The sequence below is a fragment of the Ciona intestinalis genome, chromosome 3, assembly GCF_000224145.3.
Source record: "Ciona intestinalis chromosome 3, KH, whole genome shotgun sequence".
Taxonomy (NCBI): domain Eukaryota; kingdom Metazoa; phylum Chordata; class Ascidiacea; order Phlebobranchia; family Cionidae; genus Ciona; species Ciona intestinalis.
Window position 1 is genome coordinate 437,136 of NC_020168.2, and position 10,958 is coordinate 448,093.

At 34.4% G+C, this 10,958-nt stretch overlaps 2 protein-coding genes across 4 annotated transcripts in view; both read right to left on the bottom strand.

The window, feature by feature from the left end:
* Positions 1-86: 86 nt before the first annotated feature.
* LOC100186347 (phosphoribosyl pyrophosphate synthase-associated protein 2-like) lies at positions 87-4,198 on the bottom strand. 2 transcript variants are annotated; one of them, XM_002121052.4, is made up of 10 exons: positions 3,998-4,198; positions 3,636-3,755; positions 3,204-3,376; positions 2,736-2,851; positions 2,021-2,273; positions 1,626-1,700; positions 1,352-1,422; positions 995-1,066; positions 678-752; positions 87-308 (listed from the first exon to the last, which is right to left on the bottom strand). In XM_002121052.4, exons 1-10 carry the CDS (start codon positions 4,078-4,080, stop codon positions 150-152), a joined length of 1,197 nt encoding a protein of 398 aa, XP_002121088.1. In that variant the 5' UTR covers positions 4,081-4,198; the 3' UTR covers positions 87-149. The 2 variants fall into 2 exon arrangements, with proteins under 2 accessions (XP_002121088.1, XP_004225812.1); XM_004225764.4 differs by lacking the exon at positions 1,626-1,700.
* A 4,516-nt stretch (positions 4,199-8,714) lies between these two features.
* The window catches only part of LOC100183973 (cytochrome b5), a 5,353-nt gene continuing 3,109 nt past the window's right edge, over positions 8,715-10,958 (bottom strand). For both annotated transcript variants that reach the window (XM_002122161.5, XM_009859586.3), the window contains one exon: positions 8,715-9,204. In XM_002122161.5, the coding sequence (XP_002122197.1) occupies positions 9,126-9,204 (79 nt within the window). In that variant the 3' untranslated portion in view covers positions 8,715-9,125. The remainder of the gene's footprint in view (positions 9,205-10,958) is intronic.

The following is a 10,958-nucleotide window of genomic DNA, read 5'->3' on the forward strand; positions in this document are numbered from 1 at the left end:
GCGTCACCACACGTGCCCCATTTTGTTCTTGGCCGGCGAGACTGGACTTAAACACTTTCATTGACCAGTCATACAACGCACAAATATACAAAGCAGCAAATTTTAATAATTGTTAACCAAGACACAACATACATATGATTGCAAAGCATTCAGTCATCAATTGAAATATTTCGGAACAAATAACTCATGCTCTCTCCATGGTGGATACGTCTTATTGCTTCAGATAAAATAAATGAAATATCAACAGTTTTTATTTTGTGGCACTGCAGCTTTTGTAGTTCATGTGGTACAGAGTTGGTAACAACAACCTGAAAATAAAAGAAAACAATGGTATTTAATATACATGAATTACCGCCAAAGCGTCCTGTGCCATGGCAGAGGTTAACAGGCCTGCCTTTAGCCCAGAGAATACAGGTTCGACGTTGTCACTATTGTGGTCTTGTGGGTGTATGTGTCTTTGGGTAAGAGAGAATACGTTAACCTGTTGGTTCCTTATGAGTTGTTTAAATATAAGTCCTACATTAAAAAACTTAAAAAATAATCACCTACAAAGTTACATATGAGGCGAAATGTATGAGAGACAGAACACCAGTGGTATACCAACTGTTATTGGCCCGTGACGTGAGAATAAGTTAGTTACATTCATTCATGAATTTGATAATAAAAGCTTGGTTTACCTCATCAATGGAAGATTCTTCAAGAATACGAGGAGCATCAAGAGACAACAAACCATGTGTAGCCATGACATACACCTTTAACAACATTAAGTAATATAAATGTTATGTTATTATACAGCAACTTATATGTACAGCTGGTTACTTTAAAGTAAAGTATCAAAATTGATCTGTAAACATCCTACACTTTTTTACAAAAAATACAAAGATAAATTTCAGGAAAAATGGCAGTAAAAATTAAATCAAGCAGCTTTTAAAGCTTTGAAAATTATATCATACATGTTTCAATCCTAGTAACAATATTTATTAAGATAGGCTACCTTGTATGCCCCTCTTTCTTTTAAAATATCTGCAGCTGCAACAAAAGGGTCAACGTCGTCTATTATGTCATCCTGCAAGTTAAATAAAATATACTTAATTCAATATATTAAGTTTTTATTTGAAACAATGAATAGTCTGACTCAAACTAAGAAGATAGAGAATCAACGCTACTACCAATTTCAGCTTTTGTACTGTTGAAATGATCCGCAAATGAAAAAATTCAAAAAAACATACACCCAATGTGGTAATTCGGAAGTGGTGACGAGGTGTATCAAACATAATGAGTTCGTTCACACCAAGAAACAATAAAAAGTTACATACACACACATTCATCATAACTAGTTTGATTAACTTACCACTATAATTGCAATTTTTCCACCAACATCACCAACTACATTAATGGGTGGCTTCTCCTTGGCAGTTAATACTGAAAATGTAACATAGAATATTATATGCTGTATTTTGAGATATTGTGACTTCATAATCATTTACCACTTTACTATAAAACATACTGCAGTTTATAAGAGTATCATTTATAACTAGGTTTCACAATTTAAACTGATAGAGTTAGCTAAACTACACCACACAAATTAAACAATGGAAAAGTGAATCAGTGCATGCGGTGCCTACATGGTATCTCGAGCTTTTCAAAGTGGCCAGTGGAAACGGTGCGTGTTCTCTGACCAAGCATAACACGGGATGATTCTATAATGTGAATAAAGCATGGTGCATGTAATGGTTGAGCAAAAACATAAATGATCTTGTTCATAAAACTATAAAAAATACATCGCCTTTTTAAGTGATTATTTAAAAAATTAAGTGATTATTTAAAAAGTTTATTTTTAAAAACACACTTCTGGTACCCATTTACTTTTTAACACGGAAGCATATGAAAGCGCTACAGGCTACAGCAGCAAATTTGTTAGCTCTACCAACACAGAAATTAAACCACTCATAAGTTAAATAAAACCAAACAAATTTTGCACAATAAATCCCAAATTTTTAAGCAGAATAATTTGTCAAACCTGGTAGAGATATCCCAGATGGCCAAGCAGCTTCAACAGTCTTGAATCCATCCCCGCCTCCCCTGGAAGTCCCAGATGCAGCAGATTCCTGTGGAGGAGGAGAGTGTCTTCCATCTTCACGATCCGAATCAAAATCCTGTGGCTCGCCATGAATGACAGCGATACCGAGTCTTAAGCGTTCGGCAAAAGATTGAGCTTTTTTAGCAGATGCAGGAGTCTTTGCTACAATCACGGCGTTTCTGTAGTCCGGAATCTGTAAAGATGTTCAATTTTAAGAGACGTTTAATGAGCTGGACATTTAGCAGTGTACTTATTTAACAGCAACTTTATTTCCTTCTAGAGTCAAATGTTCAACTATAATAAAAACATAGTTAATTGTAAAAGTAGCAAACTTTATACTGAGTGTGAAGATTTGCATTTAAATTAGTGTATTATGTATCCTTTAACTTTAAACGTTAACAAATTAAATTGTTTGATATGCTATTGTGATCTGTATTCTTCTAAAGAGTCAAAATCAGATTCAGTATAGCCACTGAACTAATAACACCAGAAAATATTAAAAGGCTAACAGCTTTTTTACTATTTTTACAAATTATAACCCTGCATTACTTTGAGAAGTTTGACAAACCTAGATATCTAGGAGTTTACAAAACTTAAAAATTGGAGGAAGACGTGTTTCTTGTTTACATCGAATTCTGTACCAGACAAGGATTACCTGATCCTGTATATATTGAATAAGGAAAGGTGAAGCACGTAAATTATCAATAGGAACGTCAAAGAAACCTTGAATTTCTTTTTGATGAAGGTCCATGGTGATTATGTGATGGAAGCCTGAATAATATAAATTAACAACAAAACATATCTTTATTAAAGTTTAAAAAACTATGCATAAAAAAAAGATAAGAAGAAAAAATGTAAAGTATGTAACATTGTTGAAATGCTGCTTAAACAAGGATTGTTTTATTTGATGAGTTTTGGGTCGGTCAAATACGGTGCTGTGTATTTACCAGTCAATTGACCCACTTGCCAACCCCATCGTAAGATAACCAGTATACCCATTAAAAAAATAACTTCGAGCTATTCCATTAATACAGTTTACCGTGGTTCTAATTTAAAGTAAAATATGCATTAGGGAAAAAAGCTTATTGACAAAAAGTATAAGCAGTTAATTTCCAATTTAAACCTGCTTTACAAAGCATGGAAGCAACCAACTTTGACACGATGGAACCTCTCTTCCTCATTTTACATTGTTTAGAATACGGAAGGTATGGAATGACACCTATGATCCTCTTTGCTGATGATGTGGTGCACGCATACGCCATAATTAACAGTTCCATGATGGCATCATTTACATCTCTGTATGAACAATATAATGTATTAGGTTGGGGTAAGATGGCACACGTTTTTATTCTGTTTTATCGTTCCATTTGGTAGTACACAGAAAATATTTACACAATTATATAACCGTATCCTCAGGATTCTATAAGAGCATTGTTAATTGTAAAAAACACAATTAGAAAAATGGGATATTATGGACCAGCAGTTTTCATCTTACCCTAAAATCCCACAGAACTATATAGTTACATTAGGAAACTGTTTCAAACCATTGAGTTACCTGCTACCAGTTTGTATAATAAACACATCTTTTCCTCTCACAGATTCTCCAATCTCAACTTGTGTTTCCTTGTTTGGCTTCTGGTACACAGAACACGTCCCTATCTTTATGCACATGCGACTGCAATTAGAATATAATGTTAAGCCTTGTTTGTTCGGTAGTTTAACCAGGTTTTTAGTTATTGTAATTAAAGAGATATATAAAATTAATAAATTATGCCATGTTTTAGACTGTGTTAATTGGCTTCACTGCAGATTGGAAAGTTTATATATTTTTTAGGTTTATTTTTGATTAAAAAAGTTTGTTTTTTTCTGTAATCTTGGCTTTAACATTTAATTGATCGACTCGACTTTGTAACGTACCTTGCAACCAAACGTGCGAGCTCTTGGTGTGAATTCCCCGTGAATAGAAGCATTTCCTTCCCTGCATCAGGATATGCATTCATTTTTGGTTATTACTTAAACACAAATAGCTTCCAAGGTTCTGTTTATACTACAGTACAGTTTGCAACAAACCACGTTTTACCACAGAAATAAAAAAGAATAGAAGGCACATCTCCAATGTCGGCAAAGGAGAGAGCACGATACACTGTCTCTCTTTCGCGGGTCGTTCCCGTTTACTATTGTAGTTAATGGAGTCGATGACGTTTTGTGTACTTTTTCTTCGTTTTTTGACTTAATTTAAAGTTATTGTGTAAAAAAACTATTTTCTAATATATATATATTTCTAAAAAACCGTTTGTTTGAAATTTTTAATTAATTTTTTTTTAAATAATTAAATTTCCTAAACAAGTGGTAAACTGTAAGCGTTAACGTACCAAATAACTAAACTAGCCTAACAAACTTGAATAGTTGGTGTAGTTTTTAAAATAAACAGCTAAAACCTTCCAAAAACATTATGCGCCTATCTTTTACAATGGAGACGAAGGGAAATGGGGACGGAGTTGGCGGTCACGTGAATAGAAAAAAGAATATATCACGGTTTTGGAAAGTTGCGCGTTCTACTCTTTTTTATTTCTGTGCGTTTTACACACACGCGAATGGTAGACGAGTTTTATTCTGGCAAACAAAGTCAGCAAGCTGAACATAAAGACAGCAAACTAAACGGATTCTCTCTCGGCAAACCAAATTTAATTCCGACTTCGATAAGAAAAATCTGTGGCACTAAACACACTAATCTAATTTACACAAAAATAAATTACGACAGTTCATTTGTAGTCAATTGCGCGAAATTTTTCCCATAGAATGAAATATACGCCTACAAAACTAAGTTCTCTTGTAGGCCTACTGTGTATGAACATCTGAACAAATCACACTAGCAGATTGAATCATTGGATTTTAGCATAAGGTTAAGAGATCAATTAAGTTAAAATAATGTCTGTCATTTAATTAAACTACTTCAAAAATTTGCAATGTCTGTCCAATATTTCGTTTTATTTACGTTCCCGTCGTTTACTCATTCACCACCATTTCCACTGCGAGTATGTGGTGGCATTTCTGAATGTTTCCACAAGAGCAAACAGACGCTTTTGGGAAATTCTGCACATGTGAAACTGTTTCTTGGTTGAAGGACATAACTGTAAATATGTTGCTATCTTCGATATATTCAATCAATCCATCGCGAACGCACCGTTTCGCCATGGAATATTTACTGTTGTAACATCTTTCCAACAACTTTGCGTTTTTTGCTTTTTGGCACTGCTGTACATTTGGTTCTTGCCGCTGCTGTATTGCTGCAGCGACGTTGCCTTTCGTCTTGGGTGTCATATCAAGTTGGCGTTTTGCATTTTGCGGCTCGTGGTCAAACTTGCGCTTTAACCGGGAACCTCGGCTCTGACGTACTGCTCCAGTGAACTCGGTCAAGCAATCTTTTTGTACTTTCATTAATACTTCGACAAGTTCATTTAACAGAAGTCTATCGTTTCCTACCGATGATCTTACAATTGTGTCCAAACTTTTCAAAGTAACCTCTGCTACTGATTCGTTAACAAACGCTGGAAACTTGCGTGTAACAAAGTCACAGCAATGATAAAGTAAATCTTCTCTAATGTTTTGGTCAAAATATAGTTTGAACTTTTTGGGCCATAAAGTACATACGACGTCCAGATTTTGCAGAAAAACTTGTTCGTTGGCGGCCTTAACCAGTTTATAAATATCGGCTTTTAAATCTTCGACATCATTTGATAAATGGAAACTTTTCGCACACCGTAGCGTGTCTCTGATAACGTTCTTGACACAGTAGACATTACTTAGCATTGGAAACACAGCCTGAAATGCCTTGGTAATTTCCTGGTTACGATTCGTTAAGAACGGAACGTTGGTAGCGTTTTGAAAGCCAACAGCAATTAATATATCGTGTAAAAATTCACGATGATAGCTGGTATAATTCTTGTCATGGATCATAAAGGCAAATGGAAGGATTTTTGGATTATTTAGTATCAAATTACGACAGCCAAGAACTGAAACATACATCATGGCACCTGTGCAGAAAATTGTGGTGTAAGAAATGATTTGTTTTAAATGTTTTTGCTTGATCGACAATTCAATGATTTCTGAAGTTTTCTCCAAAATTTCCGGATTTGCAAAGTGAACCACAATGTCTGGACCAAGCATAAATCTTCGTACACAATTTTCAGCCATTCTCATAAAATCGTATGTCCGTGCTATTTCCACTTTCTTTAAAATCTTTTTCTGCAACGCTTCATCAACAACGTCTTCATTTACATTGTCTTGATACGGTCCTTCATCCCCAAAATAATGAATCAAATATACCGGAATGTCAGTGTCGGAGTCCTCTGCTTCACATGTTGAATAAACGTGCCGTTGAAAACTGTCAAGAAAAACTCCTTTGCGATTGGGATCTTTTATACGGAAGTAACGTTTACAAATTTCTCCGTATCTGTTAGTACCTCTGTTTGTAAAATTATACTCGTCAGATTGGTATTCAGATTGGAATTCTCGTTCCAACGCTTGAAACAAATATCCCTGTCCGCCCTTTGCCTTCACACGTGGCTTGTTGAAAACGGGAATCGACTTATTTTTTAAATAGAGCGCGGCTGTTTCCAAACTCAAAGGAGTTTGACCTAGGTTAAACATTGTTGCAGTAGCTCTGTAAGAAAAATACGTCATGCAACAGGCCTGAAAATATACTCTGTCTCACAAGAACATATACATATGTAGTAGAGTAGGGAAGATGGGACACCCTTTTATTCTATTTACGCGTTCTATTTGGTAGTAAACAAAAACCATTTAAAGATTTACATAGCCTTATCCTCACGACTCCTATATAGACTGTTGTTAATTGTTTAAAACACAGTAAGGATGTTTGGATATTCTGTCCCAAAAGTGTCCCGTCTTCCCCTACCCTAATATATATCACCTTGACGACGATCATTTATAAAAGCGGTCATAAATACAACCTTATATGCGGTAAATCGAAAGTGGGCACACGCTGTATGAAACAAAACACCTGTGTTAAAAAAGACTGACATTGCCCCACGAAGCAAGCAAGTAAGGCATAGGTCTAATCGTAATCTATAAAAGGGTATAGGCTAACTCGTGGGCGGGCATAAGGTGTGTGTGAAACAAAACATAACGACTGTGGTTGCCCTGCCACCTGTCAATATAAGTTACATTAACTACAAAGCAAGAGTAATAAACTAGCTGACCAATTCTGCCCTACAAACGTATGGAACTCGCCATAGCTTCGACATTCAAGCCTGGATTATTCGTTTGTAGCATCGGGAATTTCTTTTCGCCTTATTTCCACATGTATATCCCAGGTCCAGTATTACTTCCTAATCGTTTAGCTTACATTTCAACAGGCCCGTCGATCATTACAACCAAGCGATGCCTGGGAAACCGGATACCATGGCATCGTTGCTTGTATTACAAATGCTATAGTTGTGAACGCATAAAAATATCCCAGTCAACGCTTTATATTGAAGATTAGGCTGTGTATTCACTTAACAAGTTACTCATGTTTTGCATTCTTAGTTTATTTAATAAAATAAGCACGCGGTTTATTTGAATAACGGTAAACGAGTCACCGGCTATCACCAACAACATAGGCTATATCCTGCTTAACGCAGACCGTGGTCTTGTTAATTATGGCGTAATATTCTAAAAAGAAAATTAAACCTTATACTCTCAGAGTTCGGTTCCATTTATAATTCTCATATAGTAGGGTGGGGGAAGATGGGACACCTTTAGCACATAATATCAAAATATCCTGATCGTGTTTTAAACAATTAACAACGGTCTATCGGAGTCGTGAGGATGTAGTTTTTATAATTATTTGAATGTTCTTTGTTTACTACTTAATGGGTCGAGAAAATCGAGTTAAAAGGTGTCCCATCTTCTCCCATACTACTTTACATAAAATAACATAACGTGAATCAGAATCGCTCACCAGCGACACCTCGCGAGTTTAAACAACTACTTACTCCTGCTGGTTAATTGCTTCAATAATAAACAACTGCAATAACACGAACAGAAAAACTGTGTACGATTTAAGTTGCCATAAAAGCAACAACTAAATAACGCAGATGTAATAAATTCACATTCGTTTTACTATAAAGCAGCATTTAAAATGGCATCACCAAAACTTGAAGTTGTGGTAAACCTTGTACCCACCAAACGCCACAATGAGAGTAAGAATTCCGAGTGTAAACATCGCTTCTCGCAATATTGAGTAATTCCCATAACCAAAAGTTAGCGCTACACTAAATTAACTACTATAATGTACCGACTGAGCTCGTCGTCAGCACCACAAAAAAGCTAATTATTGCTGCTAGTTAACAATATTCTTTTACAGTTGCGAGCCTACGGTTATTTAATTCTTTAAATGTTTCTTATTACTACCAAATGGGATAAGATAGGGGGAATAAAAACATGGATCATCTTACCCCACTTACTTTAATAGATAGTGAATAACACAAACCCTTCACATATACTGAGTCGGGGTAAGATGGTCCATGTGGGTATGTTAAAACAAGGTCAAGAAATAAGGGCTAACCGTACCATCTTACCCCACACAGTACATAAAAAACGTCACTGTTCATATCATTGCAACAACAAACATGGTTCGAATAAATTTAATTACTTGCCAATGATGAAGCGTTATTGACAATCCGGGAAGCTGCAGGTGTGAAGCACGAAATTACAAAACTACACAACAACTATATATCAGTTTAGTGAACATCAAATATATTAGTGACTTATTGATAAGCCAAACACTTTAATGAGCTATGCTTTTTAACAGGAAACCTAGATATAACAAATCCGGCGAAATACCCAGCTTTTTCTTGCTAGAATTATAATATATATACATCCAACATTATGTTACAATACGATAGTAGTTTGTACACGAGAGCAGGTATGAAACTTGGTGTATATAGGTCGTTAAATTGAAATATCATGATTAGTATTCAAATTACTTTAGGTGTTCGGAACGTATAAGTAAAAGTGCCAACCACTCCACACAGACGAGTTATGTTGACATGTAGAAGCGATAAATTAGCGCAACCCCGAGAGCTACAAGTCCAGGTATCACCCAGTTGCTCAATGCACTGAAAGTAGAACAAAAACTTTAAATCCAACTCACTTTATGTTAATATTCTGTTTTTTATTAAATGACACAACATAAATATGTATGTAATTAGCTCTTTTTGACAAAACTAGTTTTTTTAAAAAAAAACAGCAGCCATTTGCTTATACATTACCTAAAATGATTGGTACTCATTATTTAAATGGTGTTAATATCAAATGTTACATTTAGTTGAAAAAAGTGTTAGATCTTCTTATGTTATAACAAATTCCACATGTATATCCACATGTATAGAGGTGTTACTTGGTTTTGAATATAAAACAAATAAAAGCTACATTTATGAATGAGTTTATTATTAAATGGGACATTACAGTCAATTAATGTACCTACACTTGTACAACATAACTAAATAGATTGCTTAAAGCTCATTCCACCAAACAAAAACACATAAACACTGTTCAAAAACTCAGAACAATTTGTCCTAGTTTTAGTGTAACAAATGCAAGTTATGCAACAATAACAAATATTATACAAATCTTATTTAATGAGCTAGAAGAAAACATCACATTTATAGTAGTAGTTAACAACCAAATAACCTTAGTAACTTATTCATTGTAAATAATGAAACAAAACTTCTTTAATTTCACACATGTGTTATCAGTTATCACTATCTTTGTAAAAACAACCACATACCACACACAAAACATTCAATTAAAACACACATTCACACTGCACCATTTGGATTATAAATTCCAATCCCATTCATGAATAATTTCACTTACGTCTCCTTATGATGCTATTGCAATGAGCAGGATGATTTTTGACTGCAAATTTAAAGCATTGTTCTTGAGGGATGTTATGCAAATGGAAGAGAGGCATTGCAAGAGCTCATAAGTTTAAAGCCATAAACTTATGCCAATAAATCAAGAGTAAAATAACAAACATAAGAAACACAATTTTGGAAAAAAAACGAACACAAAATAACAGGAATGTCAAATTTCTTTTCATAAGTAATTTTACACATGCTTAATGCTCTCATGCATTTAAAATAACAACTATGTCAGAAAGTTCATTATGTCAAATAACACATAAAATGTAGCCATGTTATATTGTGCAGAACAGGATGTTTTCAAATAATAGAATGAAGATTAATTTAGTGAGTTTCAAAATCATTTAAATTGTCGTTGATCAATTGATTTGAAATATTTTACGTGTATTTAATTATTTGTGCGTTTTTATTAAATTATTTAACCCTTTGGGGACGAGATATATTTTAACAAATTTTCCATTTTTGACCGACTGTCACATATTGCTCCCTAGGGCCACAGGTGTTTGTGCTGGCGAAAAATGACCAATTAGACTTTTGTTCTTTGGAAAAATTGCTACAAGATTGTATTTTGATTTTTTTGATGACGTCATTAAATTTTGAATGACATCATCAGAAATCTTGTATTTATGTGTAATTAGGGTTTTTAGGTAAAAATTACATAAGGAATCTATTGAAAAGTTGATTCCTGGTTTGTTTGCTACCCAACTAAAATGATTGTTTGAACTGGTGATGTCAAAGGGATCAATTACGTCACTTATAACCTGGTGACGTCATTTTTTGAAAGCTCATTTTCGCTAAAATCCTAACAAAACTTGCCAAAAACATTTTATTATGAATTTAAAGGTAGAAACAACATGTAGAAGCAAAATGAAGTTAGATAATACACACAAAAACATTTTTATGTAAAAATTGTTTCATAATACCTAAAAAACTTGTAGAAACAGCTG

Coding starts and splice junctions, on each gene's coding strand:
- LOC100186347 (XM_002121052.4), bottom strand. CDS start 4,080: ATGAATGCATATCCTGATGCAGGGAAGGAAATGCTTCTATTCACGGGG. Junction 2,852..3,203: donor TTCCATGCTTTGTAAAGCAG/GTTTAAATTGGA, acceptor TATATTATTCAG/GCTTCCATCACATAATCACC. Junction 1,067..1,351: donor GAAAAATTGCAATTATAGTG/GTAAGTTAATCA, acceptor TTTAACTTGCAG/GATGACATAATAGACGACGT.